This window comes from Cheilinus undulatus, linkage group 3 (genome assembly GCF_018320785.1).
Source record: "Cheilinus undulatus linkage group 3, ASM1832078v1, whole genome shotgun sequence".
In the NCBI taxonomy this organism is placed as follows: Eukaryota; Metazoa; Chordata; class Actinopteri; order Labriformes; family Labridae; genus Cheilinus; species Cheilinus undulatus.
In genome coordinates, this window is record NC_054867.1 from 54,369,260 (window position 1) to 54,396,996 (window position 27,737).

Consider the following 27,737-nt stretch of genomic DNA (forward strand, 5'->3'; position numbering starts at 1 on the left):
CTCTGGCAGGAGTTGTAATTGCCAACAGGTGTGCTGGGAACACAGGTATGCCTGCAGCTGTTATTTTAAACACCAAATCAGACATGAGGAGATCTCACTTACCTCATCCACCATGCATCCCTGAGAATGTAAGACTGATTGTTTATCCCTGTTTAACAGCATTTTCTTTGATCTGATTGTGTGGATGATGAATCCTGGCAATTAACTGGCAGTAATGTAATGTTAACCTTTATATTATCTTTAAACGTGTCTATCATGAGTCAGCGATCTTCTAAACGTGTCTATCATGAGTCAGCGATCTTTAAACGTGTCTATCATGAGTCAGTGATCTTTAAACGTGTCTATCATGAGTCAGCGATCTTTAAACGTGTCTATCATGAGTCAGTGATCTTTAAACGTGTCTTTCATGAGTCAGCGATCTTCTAAACGTGTCTATCATGAGTCAGTTATCTTTAAACGTGTCTATCATGAGTCAGTTATCTTTAAACGTGTCTATCATGAGTCAGTGATCTTTAAACGTGTCTATCATGAGTCAGGGATCTTTAAACGTGTCTATCATGAGTCAGTTATCTTTAAACGTGTCTATCATGAGTCAGGGATCTTTAAACGTGTCTATCATGAGTCAGTTATCTTTAAACGTGTCTATCATGAGTCAGTGATCTTTAAACGTGTCTATCATGAGTCAGGGATCTTTAAACGTGTCTATCATGAGTCAGCGATCTTTAAACGTGTCTATCATGAGTCAGGGATCTTTAAACGTGTCTATCGTGAGTCAGTTATCTTTAAACGTGTCTATCATGAGTCAGGGATCTTTAAACGTGTCTATCATGAGTCAGTTATCTTTAAACGTGTCTATCATGAGTCAGTGATCTTTAAACGTGTCTATCATGAGTCAGGGATCTTTAAACGTGTCTATCATGAGTCAGCGATCTTTAAACGTGTCTATCATGAGTCAGGGATCTTTAAACGTGTCTATCGTGAGTCAGTTATCTTTAAACGTGTCTATCATGAGTCAGGGATCTTTAAACGTGTCTATCATGAGTCAGCGATCTTTAAACGTGTCTATCGTGAGTCAGCGATCTTTAAACGTGTCTATCATGAGTCAGGGATCTTTAAACGTGTCTATCGTGAGTCAGCGATCTTTAAACGTGTCTATCGTGAGTCAGCGATCTTAAAACGTGTCTATCATGAGTCAGCGATCTCTAAACGTGTCTATCATGAGTCAGCGATCTTTAAACGTGTCTATCATGAGTCAGCGATCTTTAAACGTGTCTATCGTGAGTCAGGGATCTTTAAACGTGTCTATCATGAGTCAGGGATCTTTAAACGTGTCTATCATGAGTCAGTTATCTTTAAACGTGTCTATCATAAGTCAGCGATCTTTAAACGTGTCTATCGTGAGTCAGCGATCTTTAAACGTGTCTATCGTGAGTCAGCGATCTTTAAACGTGTCTATCATGAGTCAGCGATCTTTAAACGTGTCTATCATGAGTCAGCGATCTTTAAACGTGTCTATCATGAGTCAGCGATCTTTAAACGTGTCTATCATGAGTCAGCGATCTTTAAACGTGTCTATCATGAGTCAGCGATCTTTAAACGTGTCTATCATGAGTCAGCGATCTTTAAACGTGTCTATCATGAGTCAGCGATCTTTAAACGTGTCTATCATGAGTCAGCGATCTTTAAACGTGTCTATCATGAGTCAGCGATCTTTAAACGTGTCTATCATGAGTCAGCGATCTTTAAACGTGTCTATCATGAGTCAGCGATCTTTAAACGTGTCTATCATGAGTCAGGGATCTTTAAACGTGTCTATCATGAGTCAGTGATCTTTAAACGTGTCTATCATGAGTCAGCGATCTTTAAACGTGTCTATCATGAGTCAGCGATCTTTAAACGTGTCTATCATGAGTCAGTGATCTTTAAACGTGTCTATCATGAGTCAGCGATCTTTAAACGTGTCTATCATGAGTCAGGGATCTTTAAACGTGTCTATCATGAGTCAGTTATCTTTAAACGTGTCTATCATGAGTCAGGGATCTTTAAACGTGTCTATCATGAGTCAGCGATCTTTAAACGTGTCTATCATGAGTCAGCGATCTTTAAACGTGTCTATCATGAGTCAGGGATCTTTAAACGTGTCTATCATGAGTCAGCGATCTTTAAACGTGTCTATCATGAGTCAGCGATCTTTAAACGTGTCTATCATGAGTCAGCGATCTTTAAAAGTGTCTATCATGAGTCAGCGATCTTTAAACGTGTCTATCATGAGTCAGGGATCTTTAAACGTGTCTATCATGAGTCAGTGATCTTTAAACGTGTCTATCATGAGTCAGCGATCTTTAAACGTGTCTATCATGAGTCAGTTATCTTTAAACGTGTCTATCATGAGTCAGTTATCTTTAAACGTGTCTATCATGAGTCAGCGATCTTTAAACGTGTCTATCATGAGTCAGGGATCTTTAAACGTGTCTATCATGAGTCAGGGATCTTTAAACGTGTCTATCATGAGTCAGGGATCTTTAAACGTGTCTATCATGAGTCAGTGATCTTTAAACGTGTCTATCATGAGTCAGTGATCTTTAAACGTGTCTATCATGAGTCAGTGATCTTTAAACGTGTCTATCATGAGTCAGTGATCTTTAAACGTGTCTATCATGAGTCAGTGATCTTTAAACGTGTCTATCATGAGTCAGCGATCTTTAAACGTGTTTATCATGAGTCAGCGTTCATTAATTGTGTCTATTATGAGTGTCAGCCTGTTAGGACTTTAGATAACTTTCATAAAGTCAGTCTCTGATATTACCTCAGTATTACCACTGGCTCTCAGCTGTCATTTAAATGGACTTATGTCATTCTAGTCATTCACCTTTATTTTCTATCTCCTCTTTATTATTATCATATCATATCATATTATTTTTGGCCCCTCTCCTCATTTTAATGTCCATTGTTGTTGTTTTCATGTGCATTTCATTTCCTGACTTCAGAGCGGCCATCGGACGGGCGGACAGACGGGTTATGCAGGCAGATAGATAAGCAGACAGACAGGTCGCACACGGTACGGCTGCACGCTCATGGAAATGGACCGCAGTGAGTTATACAACCGCAGGAGACACAATCTGGTTTTGATGAAGAGATTTGACAGCAAAAATCAAACCTACACAGTCGGACTACTTTATAAAGTATATGATATTCCTGGACATAAAAATTATTAAAGAACTTTATTGTCTGGGTTTAAATCTGAGCTGTGAGGACATTTAGAAGCAGTAAAACTAAAAATATCGTTGTGATAGCTTTAAATATCATTCTTTTTAAATCCATGTTATTTCCACAGACTAACTAGATTCCAGAAAGAGATTAAATGCCTGGGCTAAAAGTAAAGACAAAAATGTGAGGACTTTTTATGGACTAAAACTAGACTAACAGTGTAACAGGTAGAAATGACTGAACTGTGACTAAAACTAAGAGGCATTGAATTTAAAGACTGAGACTAAAATTTTTAATAACTGTCCAGATTAATTGAGTTGGTCCGTTACAGCTCATAGTTCATGTTAAAGCTCTAGACAGTCTGACAGAGACGCTCTGTTGAGTGAGGACACTCGCTTTATGTTACTGTTATTACAGAGATCAGAATGAGCTGAGCAGGTAAGATTAAAGGTGGTTTTGTGTTGCAACAGAGGACCTATTTGCAGGCACAAATCCTGCACTGTGTGCACTAACATCTTGGTGCCGTGTTTCCAAAACTCTTCTTGCTGGTGAACCACTTTTTACAAGGTACAAGCCATCACAACCCAACCAAAGAAGCTCAGCATTAGTTAATGCAGGACATGGGAGTCATACACTCTGCCATGATCAGCTGACAGCCAGCTGATCCTAATTATCACCGTCCCACTCCCACAGCCAATCACAGCTCTCTCTCTCAAATGAGCGGTGTATTGAAAAAATGACGTCTCTCTCACTTATGCCTGCTAGCATGGATGTTAATGCACAACTCAGCTGCTGCTAAAGGCAAAGCCTCACCTCCTCCACCCCAGCCTCCTCCTTTATAGACTAAAGCTTCACCTCCTCCACCCCAGCCTCCTCCTTCATAGACTAAAGGCCCACCTCCTCCACCCCAGCCTCCTCTTTTATAGACTAAAGCCTCACCTCCTCCACCCCAGCCTCCTCCTTTATAGACTAAAGCTTCACCTCCTCCACCCCAGCCTCCTCCTTTATAGACTAAATCTTCACCTCCTCCATCCCAGCCTCCCCCTTTATAGACTAAAGCCTCACCTCCTCCACCCCAGCCTCCTCCTTTATAGACTAAAGCTTCACCTCCTCCAACCCAGCCTCCTCCTTTATAGACTAAAGCTTCACCTCCTCCACCCCAGCCTCCTCCTTCATAGACTAAAGCTTTACATCCTCCACCCCAGCCTCCTCCTTTATAGACTAAAGCTTCACATCCTCCACCCCAGCCTCCTCCTTTATAGATTAAAGCTTCACCTCCTCCAACCCAGCCTCCTCCTTCATAGACTAAATCTTCACCTCCTCCACCCCAGCCTCCTCCTTTATAGACTAAAGCTTCACCTCCTCCACCCCAGCCTCCTCTTTTATTGACTAAAGCTTAAGGTCCTCCACCCCAGCCTCCTCCTTTATACACTTAAGCTTCACATCCTCCACCCCAGCCTCCTCCTTCATAGACTAAAGCTTCACATCCTCCACCCCAGCCTCCTCCTTCATAGACTAAAGCTTCACATCCTTCACCCCAGCCTCCTCCTTCATAGACTAAAGCTTCACCTCCTCCACCCCAGCCTCCTCTTTCATAGACTAAAGCTTCACCTCCTCCACCCCAGCCTCCTCCTTCATAGACTAAAGCTTCACATCCTTCACCCCAGCCTCCTCCTTCATAGACTAAAGCTTCACCTCCTTCACCCCAGCCTCCTCCTTCATAGACTAAAGCTTCACATCCTTCACCCCAGCCTCCTCCTTCATAGACTAAAGCTTCACCTCCTCCACCCCAGCCTCCTCCTTCATAGACTAAAGCTTTACATCCTAAACCCCAGCCTCCTCCTTCATAGACTAAAGCTTCACATCCTCCACCCCAGCCTCCTCCTTCATAGACTAAAGCTTCACATCCTCCACCCCAGCCTCCTCCTTCATAGACTAAAGCTTTACATCCTCCACCCCAGCCTCCTCCTTTATAGACTAAAGCTTCACCTCCTCCACCCCAGCCTCCTCCTTCATAGACTAAAGCTTTACATCCTCCACCCCAGCCTCCTTCTTTATAGACTAAAGCTTCACATCCTCCACCCCAGCCTCCTCCTTTATAGACTAAAGCTTCACCTCCTCCACCCCAGCCTCCTCCTTCATTGACTAAAGCTTCACCTCCTCCACCCCAGCCTCCTCCTTCATAGACTAAAGCTTTACATCCTCCACCCCAGCCTCCTCCTTTATAGACTAAAGCTTTACATCCTAAACCCCAGCCTCCTCCTTTATAGACTAAAGCTTCACATCCTCCACCCCAGCCTCCTCCTTCATAGACTAAAGCTTCACATCCTCCACCCCAGCCTCCTCCTTCATAGACTAAAGCTTCACCTCCTCCACCCCAGCCTCCTTCTGCAAGTACACTTTGCATCACTGTAATTACGTGACGTTTGTGCTATTGGAAATCTTCAAATGTTTTCTTAAAGCTGAGAAGTTCTGCTTCACAGCAAACATGTAGCTATTGCAGTAACTTCACCTTTTCTGACTTAAACTCTAAAAATCAAATTCCCTTTTTCTTTCATTTTAAACTATTTAAATTCTTTTAAATAAGTATTCTGTAAATATGGATGGCATCTTACTGACAGGACATTTTTCTGGGCCTTTTATAATTAAAGATGAAAAAGAGTCCACACAGACACTTTGAGACTTAGGTGTTAAGGGGTTGAGGAGATTGCGTCTCAGGTGTTGCCAACTTATTTGGGTGGTATAAGTGAGTTTTTAGGACTGAGATCACCTCCTGTGACTAGAGCGTCGATGACTGTGGCAGTCTGATACCATCCGAGCTAAGGGGGAGCTGATGTGTTCGCAGGGAGTACTGACACTCTGAGGCGGCTCTTTTTAGATTATTTATTTAGTGATGGTGGTGACAGCGTTTTTAGGTTCATGAGCTCCTCCAGCCTTCTCGCCGTGGTCACTCAGAGATCAGCCATCTTTAGCGACTCCTTGATGAAGTTTCTGATGAAACCAGCATTTTTAGAAACTCAGCAGAGATAAAACTGTCCACAAACTGCATTTCAGTAAGTCTAAGGAGAGGACAGGTTGATCTGTCGGATCAAGGGTCAGATCTACCATTGAATATTGAATATTTAAATGAGGTACACACAGACGCCAGCAGCTCCATCTGTAAACACAGAGATGGTTTTATGACTCAGGGTTATTTTACTGATTCAATCAGACATGGATCCTGCCATCTCTATGTAAATATCAGACTGAGGAACTGAGCATCCCTGCCCCCAGGATCCCAGGATTTTAAAGAACTGGATTTTAATTCCTTCGAAATGAAGTCTGTGTTTATTTTTCTATGAAGGGTGAACCTTCCTCTTCCTCTGCTGCAGTCAAATAAACTCTAAAATTCATGATGAGAATCTTAAGTCTAATCTAGCCACTGGGATTATTTCACATTTAAATCAGGAGGACCACACCAGACGATGGCTGATTAGGGACTGATGAGATTGTGGGGGCGTGGCCAGATTTCAGGGGTGGGGATCAAGTTGGTCTACTCTGAGATTTATTTTATTAAATTTTTATGTCAGAACTGAAATCACTGCACTTCTTTTGAGTCATGTAGGTTTTCTGATGGTGACAGATGTGTATCTGTCTTTTTACTGTGATTTTACGACTGAAAACTCAAAAGCTGACTCTTATTTTCAGCAACATCTTTTATGCGTTGGTCCTGGGGGGTGCATCTTTGACATGATGCCAGTAGAGGGCGCTCCGAGGAAAAAGGTTAGGGACCACAGCTTCAGAAGTCCTTCCTCCTTGAGTAATGTTCTTCTTTATACTTGCATCCAGATCATTTCAGTTGTTTGGACATACTGCTGTATCAGCTAACTCTGTAAACAAACTACCGGTTAGTTTGTGTCAGTAAACTGCGCTGTCATTGGCTAATGAGGATTGGGTCAGAGCAGGGATTGGATGAGGCTGTAAGTGCTGATTGATCGACAGATCTATCAGCTACTCATTGATCCAGGAGGCAGACTGTACAAAGCAGGCAGAGCTGTAGGTGGTAGCTATGTTTAATTTTACATACATATTCTGTCCAACCACACTGCGGGGGCCACAGTGTATACATTACGGCCCAGACAACTCTGTAGAGCTCCCCTAAACGTCTCGTTTTAGGCTCTCAGGACAGCTGAGCTCCTCTTAGCTCCCCGTAATTCCAACTATGATTCTAACCACATAAACAGGACTAGACCTCCATCTTTGACAGGATTCACCGTCATCCTCCTCCTGGTCAGTCCATCACAGCACACAGTTTAAGTTATATTTAATAAGCTGTTTCACTGTCACAGTTGAAAACATGACTCTGGCCCTTTAAAACAGTATATTAATTTAATGCTGTTTGAAAAACAAAAAATGAGGAAAGAAAAGTTAGTTTACTTTTTTTGGCTCACAGTTTGATCTGAACTTCCTGCAAGAACCATGCTCATCTATTCTGAGACGTTAAAGGGTGAAAAGCTTATTTATTGGTTTTGGATTTCTCATTTTAAATTAAAAAAAACTGTTGACTGCAAACAGGCCTGGCCACAGAATGGTCTGGTTGGGGCCCCTGATAAATCCAGAGAATGGCCCCTGCTAGACCCAGAGAATGGACCTCTGATAAACCCAGAGAATGGACCCCTGATAATCCCAAAATTGACCCCTGATAAACCCAGAGAATGACCCCTGATAAACCCAGAGAATGACCCCTGATAAACCCAGAGAATGACCCCTGAAAAAAACAGAGAATGGACCCTGATAATCCCAAAATTGACCTCTGATAAACCCAGAGAATGGGCCCTGATAAACCCAGAACTGACCCCTGATAAACCCAGAGAATGGACCTCTGATAAACCCAGAGAATGGACCCCTGATAAACCCAGAGAATGGACCTCTGATAAACCCAGAGAATGGACCTCTGATAAACCCAGAGAATGGACCTCTGATAAACCCAGAGAATGGACCTCTGATAAACCCAGAGAATGGACCTCTGATAAACCCAGAGAATGGGCCCTGATAAACCCAGAACTGACCCCTGATAAACCCAGAGAATGGACCTCTGATAAACCCAGAGAATGGACCTCTGATAAACCCAGAGAATGGACCTCTGATAAACCCAGAACTGACCCCTGATAAACCCAGAGAATGGACCTCTGATAAACCCAGAGAATGGCCCCTGATAAACCCAGAGAATGGACCTCTGATAAACCCAGAGAATGGACCTCTGATAAACCCAGAGAATGGACCTCTGATAAACCCAGAGAATGGACCTCTGATAAACCCAGAGAATGGACCTCTGATAAACCCAGAGAATGGACCTCTGATAAACCCAGAGAATGGACCTCTGATAAACCCAGAGAATGGACCTCTGATAAACCCAGAGAATGACCCCTGAAAAAAACAGAGAATTGACCCCTGATAAACCCAGAGAATGACCCCTGAAAAAAACAGAGAATGGACCCCTGATAAACCCAGAGAATGGACCCTGATAAATCCAGAGAATGTACCCTGATAAACCCAGAACTGACCCCTGATAAACCCAGAACTGACCCCAGATAAACCCAGAGAATGGACCCTGATAAACCAGGGAGCAGCTACCTCATGATAAAGTTAAAAGTTATTATTGTTTCTGCACATTTATCCATTCTTTTTTGCTTTTAACTCATTGTTGCCACTTTGCCAACACCTTTTCACTAGTTATTAGCCAAATTTTGAGACTCTCTTTTTGGCCTTTTTTTTTTTTTTTTGTAAAGTTTTGCTTCTATGTAACCCAACTTTTCCACTTTTTAACAGCTTTTTCCCCCTTTTTTGTCTTTCTTATTCCATTTTTGCTTCTCTGTAACTAGTTTTTACCACTCTTTCTGCCATTTTTTGCCAATTTTCAGCTATTTTGCCTTATTTTGCAAGTATTAAATTAAAGTTATTTTAGTCCTTTCTACTTTCTTCTCTTGCCTCCTACCATTCATGTACATCAGCTTAGCCATGAAGTCTAACATTATTTTCCTAATGGTTTCGCTCAGCATGCCCAACCACATCATTAATATGATAAAAAGGCAATCCTGTTTTATTTAAAGGGTTTTACATTTTTGAAAAAAAAAAAAAAAAAAAAGAGAGAGACAGTCTGTTCTCTACTCCACCATGCAAACCTCTGCTGTGCTTCTTAGAAGAGTGCTGTAAATTTTCCTCCATTCTAATTTTAAGACCCACCAGAATTTAATATTTATTTTGATCATTTTCTGCAGTCTCTCTCCAAATCTCAGGCTTTACCTTTATTTACTGGTAACAAACAATCATTGGTTTAAACACCTTAGGGGCTCATGCCCCGCCCTGCTCCTCTGGATCTGTTAGACTCTGATCATGTCTGCTGTTAGTCTGAGTTTAGAGGACTCCATCAGCTGGTGTGTTATTGTGTGGCTGTATTTACTCTGTCTGTGTGTGGTTGTGTGTGTTTCTGTGGTTATTGTGTGTTGGGTGCTGTCAGCTGCTTGTTTATCCTGCACCGCTGTAGAGGAGGCGTAGTCAGAGTCTCAGATTAGATCCACTTCATGTGGCTGTCTGTAATCCTGGTGTTAGAAAGCCGACAGAGTTCTGACCTCTGGGACTACAAACACTCTCTGAGGTCGTAAATCTGTGGTCAGAGTTTAGACATGGTGGTTCCCAGTCATTCCAGTTCACAAAGACCAGGATTGTCAGCTTTGGATCAGACAGAGGACTTCTCTGAGTTTGAGTCTGACTTAAGGCAAGGTTGGAATGTTGCATAAGCTTTAATAACATTATCATCATTGAAGGCAAGGATTGAATGTTTTATAAGCTTTGATGACATCATGACACGAGTGCTCATGTTTTTGTTGTTTTATTGTTGATGGTGGTCTGGTCCAGTGGTTCCCTAAGTGGGCTGTGGGCCACTAGGGGGGCATGGTTTCATGGCAGCTCGGGGCTTGGCAAGGCAAAGCAGCATCAGCTGATGATTTCAGCTCTGCAGAAACAGTTTCATTAACTGTTTCCCACAGCCAAAGAAGGATCGCCAAACATATACATCATATTTATCCTACACTTGCAGGAATTACCCACGATCTAATGCGCACCATTTTCTTTCTCTTCAAAAACAAATAAATAAATAAATGAAGAGTGCAATATCAGGAGGAAGCCAGTTCCTTGAGGGTTCCATGCCCTTTAAATGTCCTTTTTCCACCATAAATGTGTTATCATTATTTTATGGCATCTAAGTTAAGCTGGATGGGATTAGAGTGTTAAAGGAGCACATCCTACTGGGCAGGAGAGCCTTGGACACACTCCTCACTTTTACAACATCCTACCTGAGAGAGGATTCTCTGCTGTTTCCTCAAACAGGACAAAAAAATCAGAACTGGACATTTAAGATGGATCGCAAGACAGTGGGCCAGTTTGACAGCCAGAGCCCCAGTGGATATATCCAACAGTCAGGGATTCCAGTGGTTACATCTGACAGCAAGTGCCCTTGATGGGAATATCTGACAGCCAGAGCCCCCAGTGGATATATCCTAACAGCCAGAGCCTCCAGTGTGTATATCCAACAGCCAGAGCCCCCAGTGTGTATATCCAACAGCCAGGGCCCCCAATGGGTACATCTGACAGCCAGGACCCCCAATGGGTATATCTGACAGCCAAGAGCCCCAGTGGGTATATCCAACAGCCAGGGCCACCGGTGGGAATATCCAACAGCCAGGGCCCCCAGTGGGTATATCCAACAACCAGGGCCCCCAGTGGGTATATCTGACAGCCAGGGCTCCCAGTGGGTATATCCAACAGCCAGGGCCACCAAGGGGAATATCCAACAGCCAGGGCCACCAGTGGGAATATCCAACAGCCAAGGCCCCCAGGCTGTATATCCAACAACCAGGGCCCCCAGTGGGTATATCCAACAACCAGGGCCCCCAGTGGGTATATCCAACAGCCAGGGCCCCCAGTGGGTATATCCAACAGCCAGGGCCCCCAGTGGGTACATCCGACAGCCAGGGCTCCCAGTGGGTATATCCAACAACCAGGGCCCCCAGTGGGTATATCCAACAGCCAGGGCTCCCAGTGGGTATATCCAACAGCCAGGGCATCCAGTGGGAATATCCAACAGCCAAGTCCCCCAGGGTGTATATCCAACAACCAGGGCCCCCAGTGGGTATATCCAACAGCCAGGGCCCCCAGTGGGTACATCTGACAGCCAGAGCCCCCAGCAGGTATATCTGACAGCCAGGGCCCCCAGTGGGTATATCCAACAGCCAAGGCCCCCAGGGTGTATATCCAACAACCAGGGCCCCCAGTGGGTATATCCAACAGCCAGGGCCCCCAGTGGGTATATCCAACAGCCAGGGCCCCCAGTGGGTATATCCAACAACCAGGGCTCCCAGTGGGTATATCCAACAGCCAGGGCCACCAGGGGGAATATCCAACAGCCAGGGCCACCAGGGGGAATATCCAACAGCCAAGGCCCCCAGGGTGTATATCCAACAACCAGGGCCCCCAGTGGGTATATCCAACAACCAGGGCCCCCGGTGGGTATATCCAACAGCCAGGGCCCCCAGTGGGTACATCCGACAGCCAGGGCTCCCAGTGGCTCTATCTGCCAGCCAGGGCCCCCAGTGGGTACATCCGACAGCCAGGGCCCCCAGTGGGTACATCCGACAGCCAGGGCCCCCAGTGGGTATATCCAACAGCCAGGGCCCCCAGTGGGTATATCCAACAGCCAGGGCCCCCAGTGGGTATATCCAACAGCCAGGGCCCCCAGTGGGTACATCCAACAGCCAGGGCCCCCAGTGGGTACATCCAACAGCCAGGGCCTCCAGTGGGTATATCCAACAGCCAGGGCCCCCAGTGGGTACATCCAACAGCCAGGGCCCCCAGTGGGTACATCCAACAGCCAGGGCCTCCAGTGGCTATATCTGACAGCGAGAGCCCCCAGGATATGTCTCCGACTGGTTTCTATTTGTATTTAGGCTCTTCTCTTCTCATAGACTCATAGACCTCAGACTGGTCTCTCCCCTGACTCTGATTGATCCAGTATTTTATCTCAGACTGGTTTCTTTCTGTACCTGATCCAGTATTTTATATTTCAGAGTGATCCATATCTGTATTCAGACTCTGTCTCCTCTTCCAGGCTCATCAGCTGTGCTTTTGGCTCCTCCTTTGCTTCCGCCTGGCGCTGGCTGGCGTCCCCGGTCCCTGCAGACACTCCGTGACCCGGGATCATCTTCTGAGCCTCAACCGCCTGGTGAGCCTTTAACCACACACCACAAAGGGGGCCAGGGTCAGTGCGTCATATTTAATATATCGTATTCATCAATGGAACCAATCAGCAGCCGATCTGAGGCTTGTAGACTAAATCAGACGTCCAATCAGCTGTTTAGTCTTTAATTTCGTCAACTTCGTCTCCGCATACTGCAGCTGTGTGATGCCCAGGTCAGACGCCGTCTTTTTGTCTGTCACCGTGGACACAGTGTCAGAATATGTGATCACAGAGACAGAAATATGTACTGTGACCTGACAGACTACACCATGGTATCTGAACAGTCAAGAATGGAATGTTTAATAAGCTTTGATGACATCATCATCAGAGGCAAGGCTGGAATGTTTAAAAAGATTTCATGCCATCATCATTGAAGGCAGGGTTTTAATGTTTAAAAAGCTTTAATGACATCATTAAAGGCAAGGTTGGAATATTTAAAAGGTCTAATGACACCATCATCATTGAAGGCAAGGTTGGAGTATTTTGAAAGCTTTGATGACATCATCATTGAAGGCAAATTTGGAATGTTTCATAAGCTTTGATGACATCATCATCATGGAAGGCAAGGTCGCAATTTTTCAAAGGATTTGATGGCATAGTCATTGGAGGCAAGAAAGGAATTTTTTCAAAGCTCTGACATCATCATTGAAGGCAAGTTGGAATATTTTCAAAACTTTGATGAAATCATCATTGAAGGTAAAGTTAGAATGTTGCCCTGAAACCTTCCGTCAAAAACCATCACATCAGTGACGACACCGAGGAGCTTCTGGTTCCATTATAGCGCAGTACTAATGAGAATGTTACATCTCTAGCATTACGTTATGTTATCGACTTGTCAATGAAATTAAAGTTTTATATTTAGTTCTGCCTTCTTTTTAAGATTTCACTTATTAAAATAACATTGTGATGTTATTTTCATAGATGCGTCAGAGTGTCTTTGATAGGCCTGAATAGATAAAATGAATTGTAAAGCTTCTTAATTTTCTGGGAGGACCCCCAGACTCCCTCTCAGAGAAATTAACATTCCCACTTAAGAAAAGTGTGCCCCCTCAAACTTGAATACCAAAGCTGAACCTACACCTGTGTGGTTCATATTAGCTGGAACAATTGTTGCATCAAGGCACATCTTTTGGCAAATATTGACCCCCCCTGAAACCTCCAATATTTTAAATGCTGGCAGGTATGAGGATGTAGATATCACATCATGGCATTGTGATGTGTTGAAGGTCTGATGTTTGTTAACGTTTTTTCTCCACAGATCGATAACCAGCTGGACCACAGCTGTTTCATCATCTACCCCTTCACTGACTGTCTCCACCTGGTGAGTTTCTGCACACACTCACTTTGTTTCTGTAATCCGGTCTGTTGGTCTGTCGGTGCTGTTGTTAACTCCTTCATGAGTTAAAAGAGACACAATTCAAATCGTAAACTGCGTTATGCATGAAATGTACAGCTAAATAATCCTGATCAAAGATCAGACAGTTGTCAGAGGAAAGCTGAGGAGCTGTGCACAGGGAGAGGGCGCACACACATTTAGACACTAGAGTTTAAATAATTAAGTTAAATAGAGCCATTTTTACACATAATGTGCTGAAATTAACTAAAAGTGAAACATTATTTATAACCTAGATGTGTCAAAACTTTGCTAGTAATTTCCTGCAAAGCCTCTGTTATCTTTTTGATCAGTAAAAGGAGCAGACAAAGCCACTCAGAAGATCAGAATTGCCACCCTAAATGACAGAGAGGATTGGATCTAGGGAAACTGTTCTAATAATGATTATGGAAGTAAGAACGATGTTGGATAAATATTAACTGTCAAGGTTTGATGATGATTTTTGGCTCTCAGACTTTTATAATGTGTGTGTATGTGACAGAATGTTGGGACTGTCTCAGTGAGATCATAGCAAATGTCTCCTGGAGAACAGCATAGCAGTTAGCATAGCAGAGTTAATGTGATTGGTCCATCCTCTCAGAACGTTAAAATGAGCTCTGGGGTTTGAAATATTTATGACCTAATGGTCGTTGTTCCAGAGTAAGGTCTGCTGTGTTGTTGTTGTTATTGTGTTGTTGTTGTTGTTTACTGATATTGTGTTTATTGTTGTTGTTCCAGAGTAAGGTCTGCTGTGTTGTTGTTGTTATTGTGTTGTTGTTTACTGATATTGTGTTTATTGTTGTTGTTCCAGAGTAAGGTCTGCTGTGTTGTTGTTGTTATCGTGTTGTTGTTGTTGTTTACTGATATTGTGTTTATTGTTGTTGTTCCAGAGTAAGGTCTGCTGTGTCAAAGCAGCGTTTCCTCACATCCTGGAGCTCCTGTCCTCTCACTTCCGTTATGTCCGGACTTCAGATAACAGGAAGTACGTCAGCACGCTGGAGACCGTCATCTACCACCTCTACTCACAGGGCTGCATCCCTGAGATCAACGAGGAGGTGGAGGTGAGACCGCACTCTAATATGGTCGACTCACCTGTCCAGGTGAGCTGAGACTAACCTCCGATTTCCACATGTAGCGGCTGAGCCGCGACCCATGGGCAAATCATACTACTGAGTAAATCACTCGGAGATATGCTACAGGTCTATTTTCAGCAGTGGCTGCTGCCAAGCCACGTCAGTTCCAGTCAATCAGAAAGCTCCAAACAGGAAGTCAAAGCGTAGGAATACTGTACTTTCAAAGTACAACACAATGCATGGACTCCTGTTAGTAAATCATCACTGTATCAACATTAACCTTTTAACTTCCTAATGTACTCATCCATTGCTTCATTGTGCAGTGCTCTAGATACGCAGTGTGTGAGGTCACTCACCTTTGGTTGGAGCGGGAGCGTGGCGCTGTGGAGCGTGGCGTAACCGTTGTATGTGGAAATTGGGGGTAAAGTTGCTGAGTTCAGACACCAAATGATGAACACAACCATTACCTAGGAAGGCCAGCTGACCTCAACATTTGTCCTCCACATCATGGTTCTGATGGAGAACAGTCTGGTGTATGTGCATGGTCTGATGGAGTAGGAGGAGCTATCTGATGGAGTAGGAGAGGCTATCTGATAGAGTAGGAGAAGCTAACTGATGGAGTAGGAGGGGCTATCTGATGGAGTGGGAGAGGCTATCTGATAGAGTAGGAGAAGCTAACTGATGGAGTAGGAGGGGCTATCTGGTAAAGTGGGAGGAGCTATCTGATGGAGTGGGAGGGGCTATCTGATAGAGTAGGAGGAGCAGTGGATGTAGCTGGTTTGAAGGACAGAATGTTATAGCCTTTGATGACATCATCTTTATAAAGAAAAAATCTATAAAGGATGACATCATCAAAGACAGTGGATGGAATGTTGGTGAAGCTGGGGATGTTGTGGGGGCTTTTCCTTCCATCTTTCCCCAAATAGTCTCATATTTGACAAAAAAAATTTAAGTGAGTGTTCCTCACTTGAATATATTTTTGTCTGGTGTCTTGTGGACCAAATGTAAAGAGCGTGGCTCATGAAAAAAGAATGTTTCTATCCTTCATTAAACATTCTGATTGGATTGTCAGATATCAGTAAAAATAGCTAAAATCAATTTAAAAGTATTTTCTAAGGAATAAAAACAATCCACTGGTTGGTTGATTAAATGATCAGTTTGTTTGGTGGTAGATGATTAAATTTATTTATTTGGTTGATGAATTTGCGGGTTAGTTAATCACTTGGTTGTTTTTAGATTATTGGTTTATTTTGTTATTGGTTGGTAACCAGACTGACTGGTGGATTTATAGTTCATTTATTCTGAGATTGGCTTGTTGATAGATTATTTAATTGGTTGGATTATTTGTTTTTTGTGTTTTGTTTTGTTTTTGGTTTTTGGTTGGTTGACTGGGTCTAAGATTATTTGAATGGCTGGTTAGTACGACATTTGATGGGTCAGTTGGTAGTTTATTTGATGGGTTGGTTGGTAGATAAGTTGATGGTTGGTAGATTAGTTGATCAATTGGTTAGTAGATTAGTTGATAGGTTGGTTGGTAGATTAGTTGATGGGTTTGTTGGTAGACTGTTTGATCAATTCATCACTAGATTATTTGATTGGATGGTTGGTAGATTATTTGATCTGTTGGCTGGTTAGTAGAATATTTGATAGGTTGGTTGGTAGATTAGTTGATAGGTTGGTTGGTAGAATATTTGATAGTTTGGTTGGTAGATTAGTTGATAGGTTGGTTGGTAGAATATTTGATAGTTTGGTTGGTAGATTAGTTGATAGGTTGGTTGGTAGAATATTTGATAGGTTGGTTGGTAGATTAGTTGATAGGTTGGTTGGTAGTGTTGTGTGCGTGCGTGGTGGATGAACCCAGATGCGGAGTCGGGAGCAGTTTTAAGAGATTTATTGTGCACAGGAAAAAGGGGGGGAATCCAAGTGTCCGGAGAGTGAGGGGAAATCTTTGTGGGTGAGAGTGCTGGAGCCGAGCTGCTGGTGAGCGGAGAGTGAGGCACTGGAAAAGAGGAGAGACACGTTAGTAGAAAAAACCACAGGTAAGTACTGGAATTAATCAAAGAATCACGAGAAATACTGAGCCGAGCGCTGGAGCTTTACCACGGGGAGTAAAGAGCGAAACTCTGGCACTGCAGAGAGTTTCCAGGCGTCTCTTGAAGGTGAGTAGTGATGAGTGATTAATCGCAGGTGTGAGAACTCTCCGCAGCGCCATGGGGGGATGGTGAACCTCAGGGAAAGCAGTGACAAGTTACCAGCAACAAGGCCGGTTCCCGGAAACTGGAAACCGGAAGTCCATATCAATAAAATGAACTTTCAAAGTAACCATGACAGTACCCCTCTCCTAACGGACGCCTCCTGGCATCCTACCAGGCTTACCCGGGTTGGCCGCGTAAAAATCGCAGAGAAGGCTGTCATCCAGAATCAGGCCCCGCGAAATCCAGGAGCGCTCCTCCGGTCCATAACCCTCCCAATCCACCAGGTATTGGAAGCCGCGTCCTCGCGGTCGAACGTCCAAAATCTTGGAGACTGTGTACGCTGGGTGATCATCGATGATCCGGGGGGGTGGAAGGGCGACGGCAGGTGGGCTGAGGTCACTGGAAGTCACCGGTTTCAATAGGGACACATGGAAAGTGGGGTGTATCTTCATTGACTCTGGAAGCCTGAAGGTGACTGCAGACGGATTAATCACCTTCACAACTTCGAAAGGACCCACAAAACGAGGAGAGAGCTTACGTGACTCCACATCAAGGGGTAGGTCCCGGGATGACAGCCAGACTCTTTGCCCCACCTGATACGCCGGAGCGGGGGAGCGATGCATATCGGCCATCCTCTTGTTCCTCTCTGCTGTGCGTGTCAGCGCAGCCCTGGCTGTCCTCCATACCTCCCTCATCCTCCGGAGATGTTGCTGCACCGAAGTGACGGCCACAGATTGCTCCTGCTCAGGAAACAGGGGAGGTTGAAAGCCGAAGCAACACATGAAGGGGGACATACCTGTGGCCGAGGAGGTGAGGGAGTTATGTGCATATTCCACCCAGGGGAGGTGTGTGCTCCAGGAGACGGGGTGGTGCGCAGCGACGCAGCACAGAGTGGTCTCCAACCCCTGGTTCGCCCGCTCCGTCTGGCCGTTGGTCTGGGGGTGATATCCGGAGGGCAGACTGGCTGTTGCGCCCAACTCTCTGCAAAACTCTTTCCAAACTTGAGAAGTAAACTGGGGTCCATGGTCTGACACAATGTCACAAGGGAGTCCATGTAATCTGAAGACATGTAACACTAGAAGCTGAGCGGTCTCGAGGGCTGAGGGGAGTTTGGGTAAAGGTACATAATGCACACACTTAGAAAATCTGTCCACGATGGTAAGAATGACTGTGTTACCTTCTGATGGAGGAAGGCCGGTGACAAAATCCAGAGCTATGTGTGACCAGGGGCGTTGGGGAGTAGGGAGAGGGCGCAACAAACCAGCAGGGGGACGATGGGAGGATTTACCCCTGGCACAGACAGAGCAGGCTGCCACGAACTGACGGGTGTCACGTGTCATACCAGGCCACCAAAAACTCCGCTGGAGGAACTGGAGGGTCCTGTGAAAGCCAGGATGACAAGTAAGCCTGGAGGAGTGGGCCCACTGAAGCACTGGAGATCTAGCAGAATCGGGAACAAACAGGCGATCTGGAGGTCCAGTTCCAGGGTCAGGTTGTTGTTCCTGGGCCTGACGGACGATGGATTGGATCTCCCAGATGGCTGCTCCAACAACACAGGTAGGTGGAAGGATGAGATCGGGTTCCTCTGTGTCTCCAGAACCGGAATCCCTCTGGGAGAGCGCATCCGGCTTGAGGTTTCTGGAACCTGGTCTGTAGGACAATGTGAAATTAAATCGGCTCAGGAAGAGGGCCCAGCGAGCCTGGCTTGGGTTCAACCGCCGGGCTGATCTAAGGTAAGCCAAATTCTTGTGATCAGTCCAAATTAAAAAGGGGTGGCTGGTGCCCTCCAACCAGTGCCTCCACTCTTGCAGGGCCCACACAACAGCCAGCAACTCTCGGTTACTCACATCATAGTTCCTCTCCGCTGGTGACAGACGACGGGAGAAAAAGGCACAGGGATGCAGTCTCTGAGGCTCTGGGTTCCTCTGGGAGAGAACGGCCCCCACCCCCTTGTCGGAGGCGTCCACCTCCACAACAAACTGGAGAGAAGGGTTGGGATGCTTGAGCACCGGAGCAGAAGTGAAGAGAGTCTTAAGTTTGGAGAAAGCCTCCTCAGCCTCCAGACTCCACCTAAAGGGGGCGCTAACTGAGGTAAGACGGGTGAGGGGGGCTGCCACTTTACTGTAGTCCCTAATAAACCTGCGATAGAAGTTGGCGAACCCTAAAAACCTCTGTAACTCTTTGCGGGAGGAGGGAGTGGGCCACTCACTCACCGCTTGGATCTTGGCAGGGTCTGGCTGAAGTTGGCCTTGAGCAATAACATAACCTAAAAAGTTGACCGAGGGGGCGTGGAACTCGCACTTCTCAGGTTTCACATAAAGTTTGTTCTCCACAAGCCTCTGCAAAACTAACCGGACATGCTGTTGATGCTCTAGCAGGGTGCGGGAGAAAATAAGAATGTTGTCAAGATAAACAAACACGAATCTGTTGAGCATGTCACGAAGCACATCATTAATAAGCGCCTGGAAGATGGCTGGGGCGTTAGTTAAACCGAAGGGCATTACCAAATACTCGAAGTGTCCAAGAGGCGTGTTAAAAGCCGTCTTCCATTCATCTCCCTCTTTAATACGGATAAGATGGTAAGCATTGCGAAGGTCAAGCTTAGTGAAAATCTGCGCGGAGCACAGGGGCTCGAACGAGGGGTCAATGAGAGGAAGAGAGTATTTATTCTTAACGGTGATGTCATTAAGACCCCGAAAATCAATACAGGGCCTAAGAGAGGCATCCTTCTTTTTAACAAAGAAGAAACCTGCTCCTAAAGGCGAGGAAGAGGGCCAAATCAACCCGGAAGCCAAGGAGTCTTGAATATATGTCTCCATGGCTTCCTTCTCGGGGCGTGAGAGATTGTAGAGCCGACTACTGGGCAGGGGGGCGCCAGGGAGCAAGTCTATAGCGCAATCATATGGTCGATGCGGGGGAAGAGATATGGCCAGCTCCTTGCTGAAAACGGGCGCCAAATCATGGTATTCAGCAGGGACACCAGTAAGATCAGGCTGACAGGGAGCGACTCTAGGGCGAGAAGAGAACGGATTAGCTGAACGGAGACAATGCGAATGACAATGGACGCTCCAATTAGTGATGGAAGCCGTCTTCCAGTTAATTTGAGGATTGTGCATCTGTAACCAGGGGAGACCGAGCACTATGGGAGAGTGGGGAGACGGGATAACAAAAAAGGAAATATCCTCACGGTGATTACCCGAAATTATGAGAGTGAGGGGGGCGGTACGATGAGTCACTCTCGCGAGAACTCTGCCATCTAAGGCAGTAACAGTCTTGGGAGAATCTAGAGGCTCGAGAGGAATTTGAAGCTGTTTGGTCAATTCGTCTTGAATAAAGTTGTCATCTGCGCCGGAGTCCATGAGAACCTGAAGAGGGAGCGAGTTCCTGCCCCAGAGAAGGCATGAGGGAACGGTGATACGAGGGGGAGAGCTAGGAGTGGAAGAGGTGTGGCTCACTAGTGCGCCCTCTGTCACTAGTGAGCCTGGTCTTTTGGCGTAGAAGGGCAGGAGGCTAGAAAATGACCTGATTGACCACAGTAAATGCACAGTCTAAGATTTAACCTTCTCTGGCGTTCTCCGGGACTGAGTCTGGTTCTACCTAACTGCATGGGTTCAGATAGAGGGGAGCTGGGTGGAGAAACATTAGTCTTGGGAGTGATAGTAATGAGTGAAGGGGTTTGGACTACAGAGGGAGCCACTGGACGGGGTTTAGGCTGTCGCTTCTCTCGCTGTCTCTCCCTCAACCTGTTGTCTATCCTAATGGTTAGAGAAATCAAGGACTCTAGTGAATCTGGCTCATCCCGAGAGGCTAATTCATCCTTAAGCTCCTCGGATAAACTCCTCAAAAATATGCCTTTGAGCTCTGTCTCCCCCCATCCACTCTCAGAGGCTAAAATACGAAAATCGACAGAGAATTCTGCGGCTGACTGGGAACCCTGAGAAAGGGAAAATAATCTTTTGGCTGCTTCCTGTCCCTGCAGGGGGTGGTCAAAAACACGAATTAACTCAGTGGAAAAGACAGAAAACGAGGCTAACAAAGGGGACTTCTTCTCCCATAAACTAGTGGCCCAACGTGAGGCCTTACCACGCAGGAGATTAATGACATAAGCTATCTTGGCTCTATCCGAGGGATAGCTGCTAGGCTGCTGGTCAAAAACTAAAGTGCATCTTAACAAAAAACTACTGGCTGACCCAATCTCACCAGCGAAAAATTCAGGCTGAGGTACATAAGGCTCTTTCAAGGAAGGAGGGGAAGGAGAAGCAGGGGCTGAGGGATTAGCGGTGGCATTACTCACAGAGGTGGGAACAGGAGGTGCGCAGGGAGGCTGAGAGAGAGACTGCAGGTGGTCGGAAAGGGTGGAGACTTGGGTGCTGAGGCCTTGCAGGGATTTCATGATTCCGGTGAGCATGCCTTCGTGTATTCCTAGGCGTTGTCCTTGTTGTGTGATGGCTGTCTTGATGGGGTCCAGATCCGCTGGGTCCATGGTTTGGCCAGAGTTTACTGTTGTGTGCGTGCGTGGTGGATGAACCCAGATGCGGAGTCGGGAGCAGTTTTAAGAGATTTATTGTGCACAGGAAAAAGGGGGGGGGGGGGTCCAAGTGTCCGGAGAGTGAGGGGAAATCTTCGTGGGTGAGAGTGCTGGAGCCGAGCTGCTGGTGAGCGGAGAGTGAGGCACTGGAAAAGAGGAGAGACACGTTAGTAGAAAAAGCCACAGGTAAGTACTGGAATTAATCAAAGAATCACGAGAAATACTGAGCCGAGCGCTGGAGCTTTACCACGGGGAGTAAAGAGCGAAACTCTGGCACTGCAGAGAGTTTCCAGGCGTCTCTTGAAGGCGAGTAGTGATGAGTGATTAATCGCAGGTGTGAGAACTCTCCGCAGCGCCGTGGGGGGATGGTGAACCTCAGGGAAAGCAGTGACAAGTTACCAGCAACAAGGCCGGTTCCCGGAAACCGGAAACTGGAAGTCCATAACAATAAAATGAACTTTCAAAGTAACCATGACAGGTAGAATATTTGATAGTTTGGTTGGTAGATTAGTTGATAGGTTGGTTAGTAGATTTTTTGATTGGCTAGTTGGTTGATAGATTAGTTGATGGGTTTGTTGGTCGATTATTTGATCAGTTGGTTGGTAGATTAGTTGATGCATTGTTGGTAGATTATTTGATTGGTTTGTTGGTAGATTGACTGGTCAGTTTGTGAATCCTGTTTGAGTTGCTGGTTAAATGGCTGGATTTTTGTATCAAATTTCAGTTCAATTCAATTCACAGTGTTAAGGGTGGGGCCTTTAAAAATAACCTTTCTTTCCTTTATTATTGTGCCAACATCTGGCTGGTTGGGTTTATATTTCTCAACTAAGTAAAGTTCGGCATCACGGTTTATACTGGTGAGTTTTGTGTTTATCTCATGGTTTCTCTGACAGAAATCTGAGTATCTTTGATGGAATGATGACAAACCGACAATGGCAGTCAGTCCCTTTAGTCTTTGGCATCTTTAAAATGTTGATTCACCCTCAGATGGATGAGCTTTAGAGTTGATCATGTTTAACAAGAGCAGGCTTGTTAAATTTGTTCTGATTCTACATGTGCAGAGAGTTAAGGATTATTAGAGCTCATGACTTAGGAATGGCAGCCTTAAATGAACATGGCCGCCCTCTTTGATTATTAAAGGTTAAAGTTAAAGAAAGCCCTCATCTGTCCTGGACCCTCTCTGTTTAAGTTAGACTGTCTATAGATGCCTGTTTTGTGGGGTTTTGTTTTGTTCTGGAATACTTTAAGTCTGTTTTCCTATCATAGACCTGGATCAGAGAACACTTGACCCCAGAGTCTGGTCCTTTAAACCAGTCTGAAGGGAGTTTGACCAGACCAGATAAGATCCCTAAGTGGACCCATGAAAGTGCAGCTGCCGTTCTCGTATCCATTGACTGACCCTTCCCATCCTCTCTTTCCTGATCCTGTCAGCGTCAGACACACGGTCTAATAACGACACACAAAAATGACCCAAAAAGAAGTCACAAAGGAGTCTAATTGGCACCTCTGGCTGTACTAGATTAACTGGTTGACTGTTTCATTGATTTATTGGTGAATTATTGTATTGGTCTGCTGGTATGTTGGTGGATGTATTAGATGATTTATTTAGTGGCTGGTTAGTTGGTGATTTATTTATTGATTGATTTGTTGGTTTGCAGATTATGTGGTTGTTTGTTTGGTTGGTATGTTTGGTCGTTTGTTTGATTGGATGGTAAATGATTGAACTGTTGGTCAGTTGGTTGGGGGGCTGGCTATTAGTTGTAAGAAGATCATTTACTAGTTTGATTGATTGGTTTTTGGATTGGTTATTTGGCTGACTGGTTGGGAGATGTATTATTTGATTGGTTGAGTATTTTTGTTTAAATTATTGTTTGATTAATTGATCAAATGATTGGTTAGTGGTTTGATTTTGTTTGTTTGCTATTTGGTTGATTGTTTTGTTGACTGGTTCTGATGATGGATTGACTTACAGATTTTTCCTAATGGTGGTTTGATTGGTTGATTGGTTTGTTTGAGGATGTTTATTGAGTTGGCTGGCTGGAAGATAGATTAGTTGGCAGGCTGGTAAATTGTTCTTTTGCTTTATTGTTGGGTAAATTGATGAAATAGTTGATTGGTGGGCGGGTAGATTTTGTTTGTTTGTTTTTGGCTGGTTAATTGATCAAATGGTTGGTTGGTTAGTTGGTTAATTGTTCAAATCGTTTGTTAGTTGGTAAATTGATCTAATGGTTGGTTGGTTGGTTAGTTGGTTAACTGATCAAATGGTTGGTTGGTTGGTTGGTTGGTTGGTTGGTTGGTTGGCTGGTTGGTTAGTTGCTTGGTTAATTGATCAAATGGTTGGTTGGTTGGTTGTTTGTTTGGTTGGTTGGTTGGTAAATTGATCAAATGGTTGGTTGGTTGGTTGTTTGGTTGGTTAGTTGCTTGGTTAATTGATCAAATGGTTGGTTGGTTGGTTGTTTGGTTGGTTGGTTGGTTGGTTGGTTAATTGATCAAATTGTTGGTTGGTTGGCTGGTAAATTATTCAAATGGTTGGTTGGTTGGATAATGTGAACAAATAATTATTAGGTTGGTAAATGGATCAAATAGTTGTTTGTTTTTTGGTTGGTTAATTCAACAAATGGTTGGTTTGTTAATTGATCAAATGGTTGGTTAGTTGGTTGGTTATTGTGAACCAATGGTTGGTTAGTTATTTGATCAAATAGTTGGTTGGTTGGTAAAATGATCAAATGGTCAGGCCACTGGTTGATTGGTTGGTAGACTGGTACTGATTGATGGATTGTTTGACATCAATCCCCATATTACATCCCCATATTGATGGTTATTGGTACCTGGTAACTGATTGATTCTTGATATACTGATGTCGTCTTTTGCTTCAGGACAGTCCGGTCCGGTTCCTGAGGATGGAGCAGAGTTCTCCTAAAGACGCTCTGAAGAAAGTCAGATCTGTGATCAGGATGTACATGAGCCTGATGATTGAAAGTTCCGCCCCCATCCACTGGGACTGTCAGGATGAGTACGATGCTGAAGACCGACTGGAGTCCACGACTGGAACCAGCTCCACAGGTATGGAACCAGTAACTTCAGAAGTACTAGAACCGCAGGATATCAGGATATCATTAGAACTGATAGACTGCCAGGGTACGGTCCTAGACTTTGAAGATGCTGCCATCCTTTAAAGTTTAAAGAACATTCCATCCTTGACTTTGAAGATGCTGTCATCCTTTAAAATATATAAAACATTCCATTCTTGCCTTTAGGTATGCTGCCATCTTTTAAACTTTCTAAAACACTCCATTCTTGCCTTTAAAGATGCTGCCATCTTTTACAGCTTATAACAAATTCCATCTTTTACTTTGAATATGCTGCCATCCTTTAAAGCTTATACAATATTCCATCTTTGACTTTGGAAATGCTGTCTTCCGTAAAGCTTATAAAACTTTCCATCCTTGACTTTGAAAATGCTGTCATCCTCAAAAGCTTATAAAACATTGTACCCTTGCCTTTTAAGAAGCCGCCATCCTTTAAAGTTTATAAAACATTCTGTCCTTGTCTTTGAAGATGTTGTCATCCTTTAAAGTTTATAAAACATGTCATCCTTGCCTTTGAAGATACTGCCATCTTTTAAAGCTTATCAAACATTCCATCTTTTACTTGCATATGCTGCCATCCTTCAAAGCTTATGAAACATTCCATCCTTGCCTTTTAAGACGCCACCATCCTTTAAAGTTTATAAAACATTCTGTCCTTGCCTTTGAAGATACTGCCATCTTTTAAAGCTTATAAAACATTCCATCGTTGACTTTGGAAATGCTGTCTTTCTTTAAAGCTTATAAAACTTTCCATCCTCTCCTTTGAAGATGTGGCCATCCTTTAAAGTTTATAAAACATTTGATCTTTGATCCATCGACGGACAGAGAACTACAGAGACCCTCTATACAGGATTAACATGATTTTACTGTAGAATCATCACTCTTAGCTTTAGAATCAGCTGACTACAATCAGACTACATTCAGGGACCAATGCCATTAGGGGCCAAAATGGTCCCTGAGGGTCTCATGTCTCCTCTTATCAACATGGCGTCTACCTGTTGTGACTCTCGCTATCTCTTTTTCTGTCCTCAGAGCATCCATTCAGTCTGGTTAGACCCACCTTCTGATCCTGATCCGGACCTAAGACATGGACTCAGTGTTGACGTGGTAACCTGGAGCTGTTCTGAGAAGGATTAGACGAGGATGAGGAGGAGGATGAGTGTGCAGGGAGGATGAAGATGTTGTGAGCTTTGATGTAAATATGAAGAACAAAGTTGAATCTTAGAGTCTGTTAAATTCTATATTTTATTAACGTGAATAAAGTTTGATATTTAAACTCCATCGGCTCTCTGTTCAAAATTCTTCAAACGTGTTGAAACAATGTGTGCTTCTTTAACAGCTTTTTTCCTTCATGTTGTCATGAACATGCTTTTAAATTAGAAGTGTACTGGTTAGACTGGAATGAAAACAAAAGGCATAGACTCAGATGTAAAAGGCAAGAAAGAAATGTTTACAAACTTTTATGACATCATCTTTGAAAGCATAGATGGAATGATGAACTTGGATGACAACATGTTTAAAGGCAAGGATGGAATGATTATGAACTTTGATGGTGGCGTCATCTTTAAAGGAAAGGATGTAATGTTTTAAAAGCTTTGGTGACATAATCTTTAAAGGCAAGGTTGAAATGTTTAAAAATCTTCAATGGCATCCTCTTTAAAGACAAGGTTGGAAGGATAATACATTTTATACCATTCTTAAAGGCAAGAATGTAAAGTTAAAAAAGCTTTTAAAAAGCTAAAAAAAAATGACATCATTTTTAAAGGCAGAGGTGGAATTGATAAACTTTGATTACATCATGATTAAAGGTTGGAATGATTACAAACTTTGATTGCATCATCTTTGAAGGCCTAGGATGGAATGATGATTAAATTTGATGATGTCATCCTTAAAGGCAAGGTTGGAATGTTTAAAAAGCTCACATGACATCATCTAAAAAGGCAAGAAAGGAATGTTTAAAATGATTTAATTACATCATCTTTGAAGGCAAGAATAGAATTAAAAACTTTGATGACGTCATCTTTAAAGGGAAGGATGGAATGATAATACAAACTGAAGAAGTCATTCTTAAAGTCAAGAATGGAATGTTTAAAAAGCTTTGATGACATCATCTTTAAAGGCAAGAATGGAATGTTTAAAAAGCTCTATCATCTTTCTTAGCCTTTCAAAGACATTAAAGTATGACATCTTAAAGGCAGAGGATGGAATGTTGGTGAAAATGGGGCTGTTGGGGTCTTTTTCTCTCTATTTTTGCCAAACAGTAATATGGCAGTTGGTAGCTTTTTTAAAAGTGGTTAAAACAGGTGTGTATTAGATATCCCTCTTTCTGCTGTTCTCCTTAATTCTGTATTGATCAGGTCGTCATAGATTCAGGTATCAATAACTTGGTTGTCAACATGTTTTTTCGTTTATGCCGTCATCACACTTCAGTCATAAAGAACTTCATGACTGAATTCTTCCAGTCAGAATGTTTGTTTACAGAATCAACAAAAATAAAAGCCCATCCCAGATCCATGTTCTGATGGAGGCGGTGTTCATAATGCTTTTAGGATTTACTCTGGGACAATTTAAAATGCACCATGGGCTATGTTTGGGCCCCGGGCCACAGTTTGGACATCTCGGTCCTAATGCTATCCTAGCCTATCCTCATGTTTGTGTCAGTATCAGGTGCAGGTTTTGGCTTCCCCCTTGGTCTGGATCCACTTAGTGGGTCTAAAAGGGTCTGTGGTTTGTGTAAGCGCTCTTTTATTAAATAGTTGTGCTCTCAGACAAACGTCTGTGATATTTCAAACATGTGTTTGTTTTTCAGCCTGCAGCTGCACATTCATGAGAGAAGACCACGAGAGAATCAGAACCAGAACCAGATTCAGACCCTCACTCCAGGAATACTCTCTACGACAGAGCTGCTCTCAATAATAACAGCAGGGAAGAAAATATACATTTATATTTATAAATATGCTATTAAAGAGGACATATTGTATTATTAAAGACAACATATGCAT

At 43.9% G+C, this 27,737-nt stretch overlaps 1 protein-coding gene across 3 annotated transcripts in view; it reads left to right on the top strand.

Annotated features, from left to right (window-relative positions):
• The window catches only part of LOC121507136, a 49,133-nt gene extending 23,131 nt beyond the window's left edge, over positions 1-26,002 (top strand). For all 3 annotated transcript variants that reach the window (XM_041783318.1, XM_041783317.1, XM_041783316.1), the window contains 5 exons: positions 12,350-12,463; positions 13,737-13,799; positions 14,741-14,911; positions 24,523-24,709; positions 25,768-26,002. In XM_041783318.1, the coding sequence (XP_041639252.1) occupies positions 12,350-12,463; positions 13,737-13,799; positions 14,741-14,911; positions 24,523-24,709; positions 25,768-25,802 (570 nt within the window). In that variant the 3' untranslated portion in view covers positions 25,803-26,002. The remainder of the gene's footprint in view (positions 1-12,349; positions 12,464-13,736; positions 13,800-14,740; positions 14,912-24,522; positions 24,710-25,767) is intronic.
• Positions 26,003-27,737: the final 1,735 nt, after the last annotated feature.